The sequence below is a fragment of the Alligator sinensis genome, unplaced genomic scaffold, assembly GCF_000455745.1.
Source record: "Alligator sinensis unplaced genomic scaffold, ASM45574v1 scaffold523_3, whole genome shotgun sequence".
Lineage (NCBI taxonomy): Eukaryota > Metazoa > Chordata > Crocodylia > Alligatoridae > Alligator > Alligator sinensis.
Window position 1 is genome coordinate 126211 of NW_005842658.1, and position 21307 is coordinate 147517.

The 21307-nt window shown below is 45.4% G+C and overlaps 1 protein-coding gene across 1 annotated transcript in view; it reads right to left on the reverse strand.

Moving 5' to 3' along the window:
* ME3 (malic enzyme 3) overlaps positions 1–21307 on the reverse strand; it is a 177767-nt gene that overhangs the window by 59393 nt on the left and 97067 nt on the right. Inside the window, exon 4 of the mRNA XM_025215641.1 lies at positions 8611–8686. Within this exon, the coding sequence (XP_025071426.1) occupies positions 8611–8686 (76 nt within the window). The remainder of the gene's footprint in view (positions 1–8610; positions 8687–21307) is intronic.

Genomic DNA, 21307 nt, shown 5'->3' on the forward strand with positions numbered 1-21307 from the left:
GAGTCCACCCAAGGTTAAATTCCCCCACCACATATTCCCACGGGCAAAGGCACAGTTCCTCAGCTGTGCCACTAGAAATGCAAGAAACAGATGCGCTGTCCTCCTTTCTACAGCACTACAGGGAAAGAGCTCTGTACAGACGTAGCAGATCATGATCCTTGCAGCCAGCAGCACATGGCAGAGAGCAAAGTGAGACCAACTAGAATGCGTAATACTGTTTTTTGTATCATTTCTGTTGGGTGAGGGATGAGTGAAATGGCAGCATTGACTCTGCAAGAACAGACTGAAAAAAGAGAGAGAAGGGGAGGAAAGCACAGAGACATTCAAAAAGGCGAGGGGAAGGAAAGAAAGATCAGAGCTGGGCTGGAATGGGCTGACAAGCAGGAAGAAGACAGACACCTCCACACTGCAAGGCAGACATATCCATGGATGTAAGGGCGTGGTGATGAGCTGAACTGGCCTTATGTTTTAAGTCTCTGGCACTGATGTCCTTGCACATCATCCCAAAGGGAATTTCTTATGCTGGGACATGTGTGTGCATGTGTGTGTGCTGGTGGGAACATCCTGCCAGAGGGTAACTGTGATGCACAGACTTGGAAGGCGTGAGAGTGAATAATTCAAGAGGAAAAAAAGAAAAGCCAAATCCAAGAGCAAGAAAACCAGAAGCAAAAAGGAGGGAAGGTACACAGAAAACGGCTGGGAAAGAGAAAGAGTACAGACAAGCAGGGCCTCAGAAATAAACAATTCCTACTGTATAGATCCAAAAAACTTTGGGTAGCTCCAGCAAAGAAACGTTAACACCACAGAAGATGGTGCCTCTGACAGATAAAACTAATGTGACACCACAAAACTGACACACTGCAAGCTCTACAACCCAGTATTTATATTTTCATAGTGCCATAAATATAAGTGACACTACAGTAGGCCATCATCAGCAATCCCTCTCAGTCAAGGATGATCGTCTTGCAGAATTCCCTTATCTGTGGGTCCAAAGATGGCTGACAAGGCCAATCCAGGACTGACACGTTCTACTGCAACTGGGGCAGGTGTTTCTGCAAGGCATGGGGGGCTCTGGTTTTTATGGTTTGGTTCATGACACGCTGTTTCTGCCGCTCCCACTTTTCCATCTCCTGTTGTCATCGTGACGTTTCAGAGTACTGAGATTCTTGCAGCAGACTCTTCCTCTATTTGGGGAGGTCCTGGGCAATAGTCCCCCCAGGAGTTGATATCGATGTTGCATTTTTTCAAGTTGGCCTTGAGAACGTCCCTGAAGTGCTTCCTCTTGAGCATATGCCTTGACTGAGCTAAGAGAATAAGACTTGCTTCAGGAGTCTGGAGTCGGACATCTGGATGATGTGGCTGTCCCAGCAAAGTTGTTTTCGGACTAACATTGCCTCAATGCTTGTGGTGTTTGCTTGCAAGAGGACACTTAATGTTGGTGCATCTGTCCTCCCACTGGATTCAAAGGCTCTTCCGCAGGCAGTGTTGATGGTACTTCTCCACAGACTCAAAGCATCTTCTGTACATTGCCCATGTCTCAGATCCATACAGTAAGACAGGGATCATGACTGTCTGATAAACCATGATCTTGGTTTTAAATCTGATTTCATGATCTTTGAACACCCGTAACAGCCCATTATACTAGGTATAAAATATGCCATTCCACAATCCAGTCCTCAAGTGGGAGCAGTGAAATGAGCAGAGGGGGAAGAGATTTCCTAGCAGGAGGGCTTACAGATGAGGCTTCCAAAGACACCTGAAGAATGGGAAGGCACTCGGTGCAGTGGAATGGGAGGCTGCTCTGAATATAAAGGGAGTCAAGGACCTGAGGCAGTGAAGTAGGGAAGGGTGTCCACAGCCATCAGGAGAGTGTCACGAGCACAGTGCAGACAGCAGGGAGAAGAGGAATGAGTGAAGAGCTCTGAAGGAGATGTGGGAGCTGCATGCCAAAGGAGAGGTTATTCTCTAGGGTCAAATCCTGCAGTTCCTACTCACGCAGAACTCCCACTGGAGTCAAAGCTGGTTTGTTCTGAACAAGGACTGCAGGATTTGAACCCCATGAGAAGTGCTTCACCCTGGAGATAGTGCTCTTCAGGTTTACGTGGCATCAGGAGAGCATGCAGATGAAGCACACAAACTTCTGCCCAAGGAGGACGTGTTGCCCTGGCTGAGGTGAGACAGACACCTCCTACTCTGGCTGGAAGCAGTGAAGGTTCACATGGTCCAACAAAGTAAGATTTCAAGTGCAACTCAGATGGGACATGAATGGCAAGGAAGGTCAGACTGGATGCAGAGGAGCAAGCTGGTGATTGGCGGGGGGATGAGCAGGATCCCAGCAAGGCCCAGTGGGAGCACAGAAGCACAGGACTCTGGATCTAGAGTGGCAGTGGCAGGCTGTACTCAGGCATAAGTAAAAGAAAGGGCAAAGGATTATTAGTAATTTCTGGCAAAAGGATTACTCCACCCTTGATCTAACACATGTAAATCAAATGAGAGTGGGAGTCATATTAGAAGAGTGAGCGTGCAACCAAAACAGATGGAACCATGTCCACTCAAAAGGAGCCTTACCGCACTCTGGTTAACGCTCATTGCTGCTTTACAAAGAGAGCCACAGGGGAAAATCTCCCCAAATGGTGTTGAATAAATGCATTTGCTACAGAAAAAGCACTGCTGTTTTCCCTTAATTACCTTAATATTGTATACTATTATTGTATACTATAATATTGTATATTATTATTGTATACACTTGATCCATCTCCTACCACCTACTCCACCTCTTACTCCACCCTTGATCTAACACATGCACCTACCAGATGTCTCCCTAGATAAAACTTTGAAGTGGGCTAACATTTTACACATACACAGGAATGGCTAGGTTATGTTAAGATGGTTCAAGTTGGCCTAATTTAAAAGTCACATACTTTTGCTCATTCAATATACAGTATCTCTCTTCACTGAACAGAGCTTGCTATCAGAACATGCCTTAGTCCTTGCAATATGATTTTACTTGTGTCCCTGTACATTGATCGCAGGTCCCCTCCCAGAACTGACCCAACTGGTGGTCTACTGACATTAACTGATCCTTAAATCATGATGACTGTGTTTATAAAAATAATACTTTCCATTCACTTATAGTGCCTGTCAGCCAAGATTCCCATAACATTTTGTATGTATTCGCAAACTTTGTCAGTGAAGAAATCTTGGGTCAGTATTCTTGCTCCTGTTCCAGAGATGGGGAAACTGAAATATGCAGAGGTTAAGTGACTTGATTAAGCTCACACCAGAAGTCTGTGGCAGAGCTGGGAATGGACACCTATTTTCTTGGCTCCTGTTCTCAAGACATCAGCAAACGGTTCTCCTCTTCATTTTATTTTTGTTCTATCCTCTTTTACTTTTGTCTTCTCTCTCCTTCAGATGCTAGCAGCAAACCATGTAGTGGGTCTATGTCTATAATGGACTAATTTACCTTGACTGAACCAATTGCTAATTGACTTGTGGCACTTGACACACATGTGTCAAGGCTACTCTCAGCCCTGCCCATGTGATCACTACCATCTGCTTCCCAGGGTAGTGCTCATCTGATTGCAAGTGCCTCTTTATCGGATGGGTCGTTTTTTATCTTTCGGAACCTTATAATGCTCAAAATCTCTCACAGAAAAGGGATAAAGAAATAAAAGCATGATCAACATTTTCAAAATCAGACACCTTATGTTACACTATGATGATCTAGCAAGCTTTGATCTAAGTTAACTAGCTTTAGGCTAGCTCCCTTTTTTGCCAGTCTTATCCCAAGCATGCAGTATTCCTCCAAGACAAAACAAAGTCAGTGAGAACAGAAAGATATGGCAGAGCTGCCCTGATGTAGAAAAAACATGTTAGTACAGTGACAAGTCCAATGCTTCCATCTCTGGCCATGAATTTCAGGGCAAGAAGCCTTCAAACCCAGATCATGTGGATTATTTGCATGAGGGTGACCTAATGTTGGCTTGGCTATCAAAGGAGAAGTCTGTGGAGAGGTTCTTTTTATTTACTGATCTGCAGAGTTAATGCCTGAAGAGCATACACTCACGTGTACTTTTTAGAAGAAACAAGAGAATGGAGGATTAGACATTATCTCAACAGATTTACTAATTTTGGTGAGGAATAAGAAAGATGGGTGGGATTGTTGCTAGGGCACATAACTTTTGTACTCAGGAAGACAATTTTTCAGGTTCAGGAGGATTTTTGGTTGTGGATTTTTTTTAGCATATTTCAGATAATTAAAGAAAGATGCCATGGGAGGTTTTATACTTGTGTCACATGGCTTTAGTTTCACTGCTGATGAATAGTCAAACATTGCTATTCAAAAGAAGCAATGTACATCTCTCCAGGACCTTGTTGTTCTGTTTTTCACTCCATTAAAAATGACTGGTTAACTTGAGGGAGAAAAGAATGACACAGAACTAGTCCAGGGATAATCACAGGAGGAGTGGGAGCAAGGAGGATGATAAAGATCCACAAGACAAATGTACCTGTATTTGCATTTTGCCTCCCTAGCAAATGCTGGTGTGCTCTGTCATATAGATCATGTGAAAGGCATCCAGAAGTACCTACAGTGTTTGCTCTTTTGTTGCTGAGAATTGCCAGCTCCTTGTCACTAGGAGCTAGGGCCTCCCAAAACAAAATTTCCGTGCAAATGCATTAAAATGAACAACACAGCTGTAGATCCACCACAGACTATATGGCAGCTGGATCAAGTGTATACAATACCATTATAGTGGCAAGATGGTAATTAAGGGAAAACAGCAGTGCTTTTTTCTGTAGCAAATGCATTTATTCAACACCATTTGGGGAGATTTTCCCCTGTGGCTCTCTTTGTAGACCAGCGCTGAGCGTTAACCAGAGTGGGGTAAGGCTCCTTTTCAGTGGACATGGTTCCATCTGTTTTGGCTGCATGCTCACTCTTCTAATATGACTCCCACTCTCATTTGATTTACACTGAAATCAATCCAAATTTTATGCGAGCAACATAACATTTCTGTTATATTGTTGTTTAAAAAGTCAGAACTAACCAAATCATCTTCCGGAGCCACAGATCCTGTTTTGTGTCCTCAACAAAGCATGCAGAGCTTCATAGGTGATGCATAGGGCCCCCCCTGCAATTGGCCCTTGCCAGCCGGGGAGTGGGGTGCGCCGGCCGGTGCCTGCCCTGAGAAGTGCCAGCGGCACTTCTGGTTTTCCCAGTGGCACTTCCAGTTTGCCCCCAGTGCTTCTGGGGTCAGCAATTGGCTGCTGAGGGACTCCCACACCCCGTCGCTCATGCAGAACTTCCCTTTTCACTTTGTAAATTTGTTATATAATTTTGTGCATCCCAGATTTGTGAAACCAGAGTGAGTGTTGTATCCACTAGACACAGATGCCAAGGACTGAAAAAAGTAAAAGCAGCAGAAACCTGCAGGTAATTTGCTGTGCTGTGTGAACTGCAGAGGAGATATTTGACCCAAGAATGTGAAGCACTTTGTAATAAGACAAACTATATGGACAAGAGCAACAGGTATGCTAGTGTGGAGTCCTTCTTTGTATGACACCAAGTAAACAAAGCTCATCTTCTCTAGCTGAGGAGGACAGTCCTGTGACAGCTACAGGATAACGAAGCAAAACTTTGGGGTTCTATTGATTGCTCTGCCACACACTCTCTCAGTGATGTTGGGCAGCTCACAGTCTGTCTTCTGGCTAGGGACAGTCATTACACATAAACCAGTTTAAGTGACCAGAAACTGGTTTAAACCTCTAACAGAACAGATGTTCAGTGCACATAAACTATTTTGAAAATGGCTAAAACCAGTTTCAGATAAACCTGGTTGAATGTAGTATCAGACTTAACTGATTTGGTTCAAACTGGTTTATGCAATCTCTGTCTTAGACCCTTTTCTGGTTTCAGTTAAATCAGACTCCCTCAGCATCCCAGCATGCTCTCTGGGCTGGGTAGGGCTCTCTGCTCCACAGCAGGGCTGGTCCTACCCCCCTGCTCCCTGGCCAGAGCTCTGGCAGAGACTGCAGGTACAACAGGGTCTGCTTGGCTTCTCTGTACCCCAACCCCCCTTGCTACTTAAGCAAGGAACACCCCCTTTCTCCCTCCCATCTCCCACAGCATGGGCCCCAGCCCCATGGACCCTAGGCACGTGGTATGCTAGCTAATGCTGAGAGGTGTCTGTGTGTGTGTCTCCAGTTTCACTGGGACTGGCAGACAAAACAGTGACCACTCAGGGTTTTTTGGAGCTAATCACCAGGTCAGCTGTAACTTGGAAAAAGCTGTTTAAGAAGAGCTTGAAATAATGGAGAGAGGCTCTTGTTTTGCGGATGGGGTGACAAACACTGTTATCAGCCCCCTGCTGTTGCTTGCCTGTCAGTTTGCTGCAGACTGTATAAAGAAGCAGGGAGGGAGATTGAAAAGCTCTGTATCATCAACAGATGCATGCACAGCCCACCCCTCCCCACCTTGCCTCAGAGTGCTAGTCCAGGGCTGGGGTCTGGCAACACTCCTGCTCCTTGAGCAGCCAGCAAGGAAAAGCCTGGGATGCAGAGATCCTGCCCAGACTTGGACAGCGCCCCCCTCTCCGCCCCCCCCCCCCCCAGGTCAGCACTTGAAGGGAAGGGAGGGCTGGTCTAGTGCCCCATGGCTTCTAGCCTGAGGCACTGCAGGCATGTGCCTGAATCTCCTCAGTCCAGAGAGAATGTCAGTGTAATTACAAACTGGTTTAGCCTAGCCAGGTTAGACTAACCTGCAAAGGTTGACTCAATTCAGGCTTAGGCTTTTTGAATGTCTGTCTCCAGCCTCTATGCCAGTTTCCCCATCTGAAAAAACACATCTAGCAGCCACAAAGGAATGTTCAGACTTTTGGACAAATGGAAAATGTTGAAATTCTTGGACAGAAAGCCTACAGAAAGGCAAGATATTTAGTTTTCCTTTGTTTGCTCCAATTCAAAATTTGACATTAGAGGAACATATTGACTTTTCTTTTGGAAACCTCTTAAATTCTGTTGGATTATTCTGGGGAATGGAAAATACTCATAAGATTTCAGCTTTCAGCAACTTTTTGTGGACTGACCTGGAAGAAACATCTGGAAGATATGAGACTGAAGCTGAGTCCATAGAGGCCCACAAAGAAGCAGTAAGAGGCACAAACAGATCCAAACTAGTGGAAGGTGGTTATCTGCATGCCCTACATTTATTTCTGTCTTCAGTGCCAAGGCTTTATCCTGGCCTCAAGCTTTATTGGAGAGAACTTAAAATGAGACGTTGCTGGGTGGAGTATAAGCACTTTTTTGGGCTGTGAAATATAAAATCTGATATTTAGAAGCTGAAAGTGCTCCAGGCACTGTGTGACTCCTCAGGAATTGCAAAGGAGACTTACAGACTAGTCAACAACAATGACACTATATATTCTGAGCCCTCTTTCAGATATAACAAAAACTTTGGTACATACATGTGACTGGGGGAAAATCACCATCAACCCCATGTCTTAGGTATTGCTCAAGGGCCCAACCCTGCAAACATTTCCTACCACATCTCCACTTCCTATTAGAAAAGTCCCACTAACCTCAGTGGAAATACATCTGTGAGTGAAGTGGCAAACCCAAGCAAATGTGTGCAGAATCTGGTCCTCTAACTGGATTCTTTGGGCCAGAGAATGTATCTTAACTCGTGCTTTCAAAGGGCTACTGTACAGAGACACAGGGATGTGGAATGAAAAATAATGGAAACACAGCTCATCAGTTAGAAAGGTACTATCATCTCCAGTAGGTATATGCAAAGTCCTAAATATGTTTTACTGCTCCACAAAGAACAAGTGGGCATATAGGGAAGAGGACCCATAAGAATTTCTTGCTGGCAAAAGGAAAATGTAAAAAAAGATGCTTGCGTGTCTTAAAGCTAAGCTCAGGGACAGGAAAGAGCAGTTAAGTTTGTTTCATAAGTGGAAAACCCCTGGGATCTTTGTAGGAGAATCCAATGATTTATAATGGGCTAAATATTTTATTTTGCAGGTTTGGAGATAAAGAGAAATACAATTGCACTGTTTGCTAAGTCCATGACAAAGTGTGTGGCTCCAAGCAACACAGAGAAAGAAACTCTGGTGAATATGTGAATTCCAAACAGAGAATAAATCTCTAAATTAACTCAAGAAAATTTGGCACTAAAATCCCTATTCAGTGCTTACTTCCCATTGGACATGTCTCTACATGGCGCTGTCCAGTGACGCTGCTACGGCACCATGCTTTAGTACTTCCTTTTGGAAGTACTGCCCTTTTGGAAGTACTAAAGCATGGCACAGTACAGATGGTTACTGCGCTGTGTGCACAGCGCACGGTTAGATTTCGTCACTAAGTGACTGTAGCTGTATGCTATACTGGGGGGAAGCACGCCTGGGTCTACACATGCTCACCGGGGGAGCACGCCACTACAGTGTTGTAGCTGGCGATCATATGTAGACCCATGTGGTTGCTACATCATTGTAGCCTGCCATATGGCGATGTAGCGTGTCGCTATGTCACTGTAGGGCGATCTGTAGACATGACCATTGTTGCACATGCTATTATTTACCCAACAGTAAAAGAAGAAGTGAAACATACCTTTATATCTTCTTCTGGCCAGGAGTTGAGCATGGCTGCAATATGGCCTTTGTCATGAATGGTGATAAACAGCCCACTGTGGAACGAAAACAAAAGCAAACCAGTTGTAAGAAAATAGGAGACTATGTAGTGGATGATTTACTGAACCTGAACATGAAGAAGCTTCCTGGTAGTACTGTAGCAAAGGCCATGCCAGCAGTGCACTGGCACTGGGTGCCTTCACACAGGGCATGCCAAATCAAATGGAAGTATTGTTATATGGTAGAACGCAAGGGGGGCACTCTGCACAGGACCTACACTGGTTGCCAAAATGCCTGACTATGGCTTTGCTTATTGGCACGGAAAGAATGCCCCACAGTACTAGTTGATACTGTCACAACCCAGTGATTTTGGTGCCTCGGCACGATGGAATTTTCCTGCCACATGAGAGCCTCTTGCAAAGTAAAAGGTTTTCTGTTGCAGCAGAAAACCCCGGTGCAAGAGAGTTCCCGCCATTCGAATGCAAATTTGTGTCCCGCTATTGGCTAGTTCTAAATTATTCCTACGTGGCGGCTAGTAATTGGCTTGCTAGCCGTTTAAAATTTCGTGCGACTTCCGCCCAAGTCGGAGAACTTTGAGCACGCTGCAGAGTGCCTCTAAAGAAATCTGACTTGCGGCTGAGCTGATCGATAGACTGATCACCTATCGATTCTTCTCCCTGTCGCTGAGCGCAATCCCCGACGTACCCTTGCCCCGCCGACTTGATTTGTGGACGGATGAGCTAGCCTGAGCCCTGCCAGCTGGAACAACTAACATAGTTGTTCAGACAACCGGACTGTCAGCGTCGCAGCTACAAGCGGCATAAGTAAAGTTTTGCAACCATTAAGCCTTGTCCGCCTCTCTATCACCAGCCCGCCCAACGAACGAGTAATTACTAAATCACCTCGAGTCGGCTCTGGCCGTCCGAGACAGATACCAACTCTCTCTGTCTTTCTAGAATACCAACTGTGTGACAGAACCTAATCAGCTGCTTAACCTATTTAAAATGCTCATTAGTTTGGGCACAGGATCTGCCATATTATAGACTGTCCTGGCTTAGGTACCTAATTCTATGAGAGCGTTCGTGGAAATGAACACTGAGTGGGGGAAGGTGCAGCCCTCCAGCTGAAAGTGAGGTGCCCATGCCTCGCCCCTCTCTCCAGCATTTCCTCCTGGTCAGATGAGGTGTTTTTTTGTTCAGCTTGCTGCATTCTGTGGATCCCATTCCAATAAGTCTAACTTTCCCCTTGCATTGCACAGGAAACCTAGGCATCTCACTTTGACCTGTGGATTCCTCTAGGTGGGTAGACACTTAAGAATGAAGCTTTGTAAGGCTGATCTTAATTTTTTCTTCTGTATCAGAACCTAGGAGCCTAATCTGGGGGTAGTATGAGACAAATTTAGCATCAAATTTCTTAAATGGGTTTGCACAGGTGTTGTTTACCAGCCCTGTAAGCAGAGCTCAGCAAACAGCTCTGTCAATGACCCGCACATGCCAGAGTAGCTTCCAGTGCTCTCTCAAAACCACAGAGATTTTACAGGATTAAAGTTTATTTTTAATGACAGCAGATGGGACCCTGAATGCATAAAGGGAGCTGGAGAAAATGTGCAAGGTTGTGTCATTTTTTGCCAGTGACACTTTTCAGAGCAGAAATGCAATTACCACGGTACAGAGAGTCACTGAAACTGTCACTACACTGGGAACAGCCACAACTCATTCATGACAACCAGCCTCATACAAACAGTATCTGAACTGCAGAAAAAACAGGCTTGCCTAAAGAAAGAGAGGGTGGTTAGCCATGTTAGGCAGAAGTTAGACAGAAGGCAGGGCAAGGTGACACCTTAAAGACTCTCTGCATGGATTAGTCTATAAGGTGTTACCCTGACCTGCCTTGTGCTTTAAAGGAAAGAATCCAGCATAAGCAAAAGATTCCTACGTTGGATATGACTTTTCTGACACCACAATCTCCTAATTTTTTAACAAGAATGGGGTGAGAGACAGTGTCGAAGGCCTTCCTAATGTCCAGAAAGACTACATCCACCACAACACCTGAGTCCAAGGATTTTGTGACCTGGTCATAGAAGGCCACCAGGTTGGTCTGACAGGACCTGCCTCGAATGAACCCATGTTGGTTGCCCCTAAGCATACACTTCCCTGCTTGCCCCTCGCAGATGTGCACCTGGATAATTTTCTCAAAGAGCTTCCCCAGGACCGAGCTAAGACTAACAGGTCTATAATTTCCTGGGTCCTCTTTCCTCCCTTTTTTGAAAATGGGGACCACATTGGCCCTTTTCCAGTCCTCTGGCACCTCACCAGAGCACCACTAGTGCTTGTAAAGCCATGACCTGTTCCCTGCTCAGAAAAACGGAGGCAAAGAAATTGTTAAATAGGCTAGTTTTGTCATCTGGTGAGACCACCAGATTTCCAAGCGTGTCCTGCAGAGGCCCCACGTTACCCAGTACCTTCTTTTTACCTCCTATGTATTTAAAAAAGGACTTCTTGTTATCCTTGATCCAGGTCACTAGTCCCAGTTCCATCTCTGTCTTAGCTTTCCTAACAGCCCCGCTACAATCCCATGCAATGGAGGTACAATCCTCCTTGGTGATGGCCCCTCCCTTCCATTGGGTGTATGCCTCCTTCTTGGCTGTGAGATGTCTGTGGATGCTTCTGGTGAGCCTTGGGGGCTTTTGAGCACTCTTGCCCACTTTGATTTGTGTTGGGATTGCCACCCTTTGGGCTTGGAGGATTGTCTCCTTCAGGAACGACCACTCTTCTTGGACTCCCAACTCCCCAGGACCTCAGTGCCCCCCCCCTCCCAGTTTGCTTAGCTCAATGAAATCCACCCTCCTGAAGTCCAGGGCTGCTGCCTTGCTGCAGGCCTTTGCCACCTTGCGCTGGATGGTGAGTTCCAATAGGCGATGATCGCTATCGCCAGGTGGTCAAGCACCTGCAGTCCTCTCACCAGGTCGTCGCTTGTGGCCATGACCAGGTCTAACAAGGCATTTCCCCTGGTGGGACTGTGCCCCTCCTGGGTTAGATGGAGGTCCTGTATCCCAGCTAGGAACCTACATGAGCAGTCAGACCTGGCTGACTGCTCTTCCCAGCAAATGTCTGGATAGTTTAGGTCACCTATGATGACCACATCCCTTGACTTAACTGCCTCTGTGAGCTGACCTGAGAATTCCCAGCTCTTCTCCCTGGTTGGGTGGTCTGTAGTAGACCCCCACCATTAAGTCCCTTTCCCCTCGACCCCCTTGTATTCTGACCCAGAGCACTTTGTTGTGCCCCTCCTCTGACCCAGTGCTGCTCGCTGAGGATGTGAATTGTTCTTTGACGTAGAGCCCCACACCTCTGCCTTTCCTCCCCGTTCTATCCCTCCTGTACAGCCTATAGACCTTAATGTTGTGTAGGCATGGCTCCAATTTTCAATTGTGAATGGGTTTCAGGGCAATAAATTATGGCATTGTTAATAGATTCTGCTCCTTCACAGTCACTGAAATGTGCACTTGATTTGAGCAGGTCTAGGCCATGCGTCTCAGCTCTTCCACATGCCATCTTATGGAGTGGGAGACAGGAGACCTAGGTTTCAGATTTCTCTCTCACACAGACTTCCTGTGTGTCCTTATGCAATTTCCTCAGTCTCTTTGTGCTTCAGGTCCTTAATACCCAGACAATACTGAGACCCAGTTGTCCAATTGTCCAATGCCCAGACAAACACAATTCCAATCTGATCGGTGCCTAAGCTTCTGTGCTTGATGTATCTATCTTCAGGGTAACCCCTTTTGCCACCTGGTTTAGGTACTACTCAAGCCTTGCCAGTTTGGGTTTCACTCCTCTTAATGGCTTACTTGCATTTATCTGTGATAAAAGACAGCTGTCACACTCATCAGCTTCAACAAGGGGTGTAACCAAATGAGGCTTAACAATATAAGTTAGGGTACTGGTCCAGTAGCATGGGCACCAGCTTAGGACAGGTGACAAGTCTGAGTTCAAGTCCATGCCTTTGGACAAGTCATATGAGGCCAGGTTTTTAAAGAGTTTGATGTGCTAAAGAGGCAGATAGGACCCTAGCTGGATTTCAGAAAACAGTTAGGTGTCTATCTGCATCCTTAACACGGAAGGCAGTCTGTATCCGAGCTTCCCATCTGTAAAATGGGATTAATAGCACTCCTCTATCTCAAAACAACGTAGAAAAGAAGCCTGGTATCATGGTGATAGGGGGACATACATATCCACAGCATGTAACAGAGTGTAATAAGACTCTTGGAAGTAATATTCTCCACTCAGTGAAGCTCTAAATTGGAGATCACAGGACTGGAAGGGATACTCATGAGGTCATCTAGCACGGCCCCTGTTCAAGTTAAGACCATCCATGACTAAAGCATCTAGTCAAATATCCATGGAGGGAGATCCCACAACTTCCCTGGGTAGCCTGTTCCAGTGTTTAACTACTTCATAGTGAGGAAGTTGCTCCTAGTACCCAAACTAAATTTCCTCTGCTGCAGTCTGAGGCCATCGATTTCAGCCTTATCCCCTATGGCTGCAGAGTCTATTTCCATCTTGTCCACACACCCGAGAAGAACATTTTTCATCTACATCTCAGAGGCACCCGGCTTCTGCTGCCGCCCCCTTGTTGGTGTTCTCCTTTTGATTCCATTCAGGAACCTGCTTTTTAAACGAACTATGATGCCAAATATTTCCACCTGCTTTCAGTTACTTATCACGTGGGCCAACTGAAAAATTTTGCTGTCACTTAACATTTTTTAAACTATGACAATGTCCTTAGCACTGGAAAAAACCCAAAAATGAAATCTTCACCCTCAACAGCTTAGTCTTCAACAAAACCAAACCAAACCAAACCAAACCAAACCAAACCAAACCAAAAGGCAGGGTGTACTGGAAGCCCAGAGGAGGGAACAACAGACATTGCTCATGTTTTCTAGAGTGATGTTTGGAGAGGTTCTCTTCTTGTAGGACTCCTGGAAGAAAGTTGCAAAATTTATCAGATGTTTTCAAATACAAATGTTCTTCCATGCTTTGTTTAATGGGATGCTATTGTTCCAAAGACTGAGTGCTGTTACTTACTTTGCAACTTGTGCAGTTAGCCAGGTAGCTTTCATTAGGAAGAATTGGTGATGGAGTTGAGAATCTTTGATTCAGTGCCATTTACAAAGTCCTCCTTCCCTGAACACAGGAGGAATCAAGCCACAAGAGACAGTCTCTCTGTTCATAGCTTCAAGCCCTCTTCAGGCAACTTTAAACCAGAAGCTACTCCCTCACTGTGAGGTATAACAGGGCAGCCTTATGCCCTTGCCATTAGTGGGGCACATAGCAGCACTGGCTGCCATTTTTGCAACCCCCTCAATGGCAGCACCCAGGGCTGCTGCCCTGCTCACTCCCTTATGTTACACTACTGCATTCAACTTTCTTTCTTTGACAGTCAAGTGCTTCTGTGGCTGTACTTTGTGTTTCCTTTCTGCCTTCTCTCTGTTTTAGTCTTTCTGCTGTTTCTCACAATACACACAAACACAATTCCAATCTGATCAGTGCCTAAGCTTCTGTGTTTGATGTATCCATCTTCAGGGTAACCACGCAGTTAGGTGCCATGTGGTTTAGGTGCCTGAGCTTCCCATCTGTAAAACGGGGCTAATAGCACTCCCCTATCTCAAAACAATGTAGAAAAGAAGCCTGGTATCATGGTGATAGGGGGACATACATATCCACAGCATGTAACAGAGTGCAATAAGCCCCTTGGAAGTAATATTCTTAACTCAGTGAAAAAGCCAATGTTCAAATCAGAGAGAGCGAGATCTTTGTATATCATGTACATTATTTGTACACAGAGCAACGCAAGTGCATGATGTTTCACAGAGGGCTGATGGCATTGAGCCATAAACACTACTATCTAGCTGGCAGAACATGAAAAAGTCAAGGTGAGTCCTGCCCAGGTCAGTGCATGGGCATGACAACATGGGCCAACCTTTGCAACCTGGGCCCCTGTCACACAAGTCTCCACCCCGCAAGACTGACTAGCTGCCTGAGCTTACCCTCATGGCTGATCTCCAACCCTTCTGCAGAGAGGATAAGAGCAGATGTGGCAGAGAAGCATGTTCTGCAGTGAAGGAAAGCACTTTGGAAGGGATGGGCAGCATGATGCAGCTCTGTGCCACCAAACCCTTTGGCCTGGATCAGACCTTTGTAGGCTGAATCAGATTTCTGTGAGCTGAATCCAGCCTGTGAGCCATAGGTTTGCATCCCTGGCCAAGGTGATTCACCAAGCAGGTTACCTACTGAATTACGGAGAACAGACAAAACAGAGATACTGTGGCTGTTTGTCTGCTATCCTGCAAGCTATGTAACTCCACATAACTACAACTATAACTTTGGGCCCCTGAGCTTGAAGACACATGTGTATGCAGAACTTGAATGGGAGGGAGCCCTCACTGACAGTAATAGAGTTCCCCATAAATATGCCATTTTCCCTAAAGGCAGCAATTAGCAGGACTATGATCCCAGCAATGAAACATCACAATTCTGCTTTCTTTTGCTTTTCTGTTTTTCAATACTGGATTGGTGCTCAGTATTGGTGCTGTAGTGGAAAACTGACTATTCAAGGATAGCTAACTGAACATAAGGAGGTAGGAGGCTACTCATTAAAGGTGACAAATACACCTAACCAGTTTTGGCTAAGAACAGGCTGACCTAAGTCACAACTTGGTGCTACTGTCCAACAGGGGAAGTCAATTCATCAGATCAAAATAGTGAGGCGCAACAGGCCAGTCTCTCCACTCACAGCTTGAAAAATCAAACAGACGGTGAAATCCCAGCCCCAATTAAGTCAATAGAAGTTTTGACTTCAATGGAGCCAGGATTTTACTCAGAGGAAGTAAGAAGTCTGTGGAAAGCCACTGCTTAAAAAAAGGGTCACATCCCTTGTTACACGTGAGAGATCACAGCACAGCTCTGCAACAGGAAGCAGCAGTTACTTTATGCCGCTTTACACTCTTCCAACTCTGGGCTAACCGTACACCAACCAAGGTACCCACAGAACTGCTGGTGACGAGCAGGGGCCCCAGCCATGCTGTGTGTGTTGGACACAGAGAAGGGGCTGGTATCATCACTACCATGCTATCTTTATCACACTGGAGGATCCCCCCTCAGGGGATTTAGGGTTACTTGATCCTGGGGATATAGTGCAAATAGCTATAACACAGCCCAGGGCTGGTCCTATATGTTTATGTCTCTGAAATCAAATATAAAACTGGCAGGTTAGACAGTCTGTGTCTCCAAAGCCTTCTCCACCAACCACACCACTGATTGTTAGGAGTACCCATTCATAATCACAGCCATAACAGGATTAGATGCTTCAAAATCACAAAACAAACTTTAAAATGGTTTGGCCCTTTTGGGTAAGCTTGATCTGATAAATGCCTTGAGGCTATAGTTTTTGGAGAGAAAGTATGTTTCAATATGCAGTGATTTGTCTAAACGTGGCGTAATTAATCTTCATATTGGACAAAATTTCCATGGTGACTCATCAGCTATTTTTATAAATGTGTTTACCAGCAGATTTAAAGAGTTTCTGGTAGAGGTATAGGATTTCTTTTTTTATTAAATTGTAGGAAACAGAATAGGTCTTGTGGGTATGGATGGAAAATAAATAATATAATACAAAGCTACAGTGATCATTCATGTAACGTATGGAGACATTTACAGGACAATGCTTACATCTTAATACACAGTGAGCTGTTTTATTAAATGAACAGTGAGTCGAAGAGGGAACAGGGCCGCCTTCATTAGTCATGTACACATTCCTAAAGCTGTCATCATGTATTTTAGATAGGAAAACCAGAATTTAATATGGGAGCTAAAAGATGCAGGTTTCAAAGCACAATTACAGCAAAAAGAAAAATCCACATGCTCATACATAAAGGATCCTCAGGGAGTGAAAATAATTAGCCTGCAGGAAGCAGCTAAAGAACACCGGGGGGGGGAGATTTAAAAAAATATGGTTTGTGAATAGTAAAGACCATTTAGGAAAAGGTCAGATACACATCAGTCGAGAGCAAATATTTCTGAGAGAGGCCCCAGTGCTCCAAGTGCATTGGTATGTGCCCACCCCCTGTATTGGCAGGGAGCCCCATTTACTACTTTGTGGCTGTTGGTGAGTGCTAGGGGTCCATCCATGAAGAAGATATGGTAGGATTAGGGCCTAAGTCAGAGGTTTTTTGGTTCAATTCATAGTTTGGCATGTAATGGTTACCCAGGCTTTTTTAAATATCCTAATCATTTACTAATGCAGGGGTGATGAACCTGCAGGACATGTGAAACAAGTGGCATGGGCAGCTTTTGTATATGCCATATGGCAGATTGGGAAGGACAAGTACAACTGGCAGCAAATAGGGCAGAAAGCAGAGCAGTAGATCGGACAGAGGAAGGGGTTCAGAGTGGCATGCAAGGAGGGTGTGGGGCTAACTTCTGGCAGAAGACAGGGGTGCCAACTGCTGGACAAGGCAATTAGGCATAAGTGTGAAATTGCTGAGGGAGGAAGGGAGCGCTTCAAAAGAGCTATTTGAGCTCTAACTTGCAGGATGAAGAAAGGATGAACAGACGTATCACTGTTGGCTTGCCTCAGATATAGGGCCCTGATCGCTCCTATGGGCAGGCTGTTTTTGGCATCTTTACAATCATTCAGTGGGGCTTTAACCCAAGTGCTGTCATAAATTCTTTGCCAATCCCACTGGATGTATTGCATCATAATAATTCAACAAAGGGTCCCTCCTGGATTTCAAGTGTTAGTGGAAGGATCTTTTCCAGCCTTGGTTTTCAGCAATAACTGAAGTCGAGACCCTTCATTTCAAAGGGCCACGTGAGGATTTAGCCATGGAGCACCGAACCATCAGCATGTGTGGTTAAAATCAGTGCAATTCTGATGATGTGAGGCCCTGATCTTTACCCATTCTGAACTACTGCAGCTCCCATGGGCTGACCAGTGCTGACATTTGGGGCAGGGGTTGGGGAATGAGACTAGATGTCAATCATCTGTTAACACTGTGTACATGTATAGGAGGGGATGGGTAAAGGTATTCTTCAGGCGGGGCAGAAGAGGTTGAGGAATCCACCAGCAATTTGTGTGCATTTCAAGTCTAGAGTTGTTCTATGCTGCCCAGGCTCGACGGGTAGAAAACTACAGGTTCAAGAGCTTGGCGTGTGGCAGTCTGGTCTCATTCTTCAACTTTTTCTGCCTTTCCAGAAACTCAGTCCTAGACCAAACACCATGACAGAAACCTGGCAGTACTTCAGCAACTGGAGGATTAAAGGAAGAAAAAAAGTGTACCGGTTTTCCAGGATTAAGCACTGCAGAGGAAAGCAACTGGTGCTGCTTACAGCTCATTTTAACAAGAAGACTTCATCGATTTTAACTATTAAGCACACCCCTTATTTTATTTGATGTTGCAAAGGTGAAGGTGAGATCAAGGTTGCCTGGGGAAATTAAATTATCCTAGTCTGATTGTGTTTCCTTCCCACGCTGAGAAAATTCCTCCAAGACCCACACCTATACTTTTAAAGTACACAGCAGGGAGCTTCAAGAATAAATAAAGTCTTAGGACAAAGTCTGAGAATGAAAAAAAAGAAAAGAAAAAATAATATTTTTACAATACCAGGGCAATCAACAGTCTGCCTTTAGATAAAATAAATTTAATCTGGCCTATCCAGGCATATCTAGATGGATCCATTTAAGAAAACTGTTCCATCTCCATCTTCAATTGCAATGGTTATTGCAAGTCACATAACAATAGTTTTTAGGCAACAAGGCTAAGTTTTTAAAAAGTCACATATCCAAGACATAGGTGACTTGTTTGAGCTGAAGATTATTTAGTATATGACTGCACACATACTCCTCCCTCTTGCAGAAGTTTAGATGTGCCTCTGAAAATTGCAAATGAGGTGTAACCCACAAATGCCTTAGAAGCTGCACCATTAAGGCTAAAAATACGCCTGCAAGGGAATGATAAATGGAAAAGGGCAATTAAGAGTTTCATGTTTAGCACCCTGACTAATGCCATTGTGCTCTACACACTTGCTTTCTGAGGGCCTGACTGGTCAACCTTACAGCGTACACCCACCAGTTCCTTTGGGAGGCTTCCACAGCTCAACACACGTCACCATCAAGGACTTTCAAGATGATCACTTTATATATTCCATTTTACTTTCATCTGGTAGTTTCTTATTATGCACCCATGCACCAATGTAAATAATACACCCTCCTTAGTGTTCATTTTCAGGTAAACTCCTTATGTGAGCTTGCACCTACTTGCCAGGTCTAAAATTAACACTTCTGGGCCGTGTCCAGATGAGCTCAGATGTTTGGTTCCCTGGGGACAAGAAGCAGTGGCACACCTTGTGCCATTGCTACTCATTCCTGGGGAATGAATGCCTGCGCCATGTGCCCACTGGTGTGCGGCAAGTTACCCTGGGTGGGCTAGCGGGGACTGGGGCCAGAACTGTGCTGGCCCCAGCAGTACTTTCCAGGGTCCTGGGTGCTAGGGAAGCTGCAGCTGTGGTGCTCCTGCAGCTTGGAGCCTGGCTGGAAGCCGCAGCATGGCTCCAGTGGGCCAGGCTCCGGTTTTGGGCAGCATGTGCTAAAGCCACATGCACTTCCCTGTTTTTTTTCCGCACGGGTTTTTATGACCCCGGGATCTCCTAGGGTCAAACCTCCCCTCCTCCCCATGCTGCAAGGTAGCAGTGCAGGAAATGCCTGAACATACGGTGTGTGGCACCATAGATGGGCCGGGGGCACCATACACTGCATAGCTGCGCTCATCTGGACACGGCCCTGCTTCTCCTCCCTAGGAGGCCCCTGTCCCTCCAGCCTTTGGCATCTCCCCTCAGTTTTCTTACCTACCGCCTCTCACTACTCTTCTCTGCCCAGGCTCCTTACTAGCATAATGAATGCCATGTGCCATCCTCCCTCTGATCATTTCCCTACCTCTTCTCTCCCTGTCTAGAACACCTCTGCTTTGGAATAATGACCTTAAATTGCAGCAGGGGAAATATAAGTTGGATAGAAAGAACTTTTTCACTCTGAGGGTGATTGAGCATTGAAACACATTACCGAGATGATCTTCAGAGGCCCCTTCCAGCCTTACAACCCATGAACCTATGAGAGAAGTTATGGACTCTCCTTCCTTGAGGCATTTGACTGGGATGGTTTAGTTAGGGATGATCCTTGAGCAGGGGGGTGGACTTAATGACCTCTTGGGCCACATCCAGATGTGCAGGGGTGTGCACTTACAGAAGCACAAATAGTAATGGCACAAATTTTTGCCACTACTTTGTGCTGCAGTGCACACCCCTGCACGCGCGCTTTGGTGAGAGACAAATTGTCCCGCTTGGGAAAACTGTCCTTTCCCCACTCCTTCCAGCTCCCGGCATGCTGGAGCAGCTGGGCCACAAATAAAATAGTAGTGACACTCTGGCTGCCAGCCAGAGCATCTCCCTGGAGGACTGAGCCTCTGTTTGTTCCAGTGCATGCTATTGTAACATGCATCATGCCGCCTTTTTTCCCCTCGGCATTTTTTTTTTTTGCTACCAGGAAATCCTGGAAGCAAATTTTGCCATCATACTGCAAATCTGCAGTGCGGGGTATCTTTAAATGTTCTGGGTGTGATTCTGTGGTGCCACAAAAAGGTTTGCGGCAGACTGCACGTGCCTGCATATATGGACATGGCCCTGAGGAGGTCCTTTCTAGCTCTCTGGTTTTATGATCAGATTCTCTCTGTCATATGTCACCTATCCTATAGCCTGCACTTGGACTATCAATTTCCAATAAAATCTTACTTAATTAGCACCTTCAAGTCTGCATAATCAGGAATTGCTTGATAGGTTGGGGAATTTCCCACCAACTGTTATGAAGTGAAAATCTTGGCTTCCTTGAAATCAGTGGAGGCTTTTGCCATCAGCTTTAAGGGGGGTGGGATATCACTCCATGAAAATGTGAAGTTTCTCATGAACATTTCTCATGTTGGTGAGGTCACTTTCTGCTCAAGAGAATGCAGGCAGAAAGAGATGGGAAGGGGAAGAGGAACACAGAATATTTCTCTAATGAAAAAATAATTATGATAGATACAACACATAGAAGAAACTTGCTTATGTTCCCCTGTGATGTGTGGGGAACGTTTTATCTTCAGAATGTGGAATAGATTTGATTAGCTAGAAAAGATATTGACCAAATTGATTGAAATTAGAGTAGGAGAGAGGAATTGAAGGCTATTTCCTTGATCTTTAAGCAGCGTCCATTATGAGTTATGCTGAGCATGGCTGCTTCTAAAAAGGGCTGGGATAGCCGGGATGATAGTCATCCAGGTGTGCCTCAGCATGAGGAATTGATCACCAGGTGTAAACTCTGATATTGCTAGATGTAAAGCACTAATTTCAGGGGAACCAGGGGCAGCTCAAAACCCACCTCTTCCCCCTGGGTATTCATTTTTGGCTTGCATTACTCTATAGGGGTAATATTATTGGAATGAGAAGAATGAAATGACTAGAGACAGGTTCCTGTCACCGTGTTTGTCCTTGGATCTAAACTTCCCCATGGGTATTTGATTTGGCTTGGTTCCAGCTCTGCAAATAGCAAGCCAGACAAGGAAGATGTACCTGTTTTGTGTGCTGTCGTGT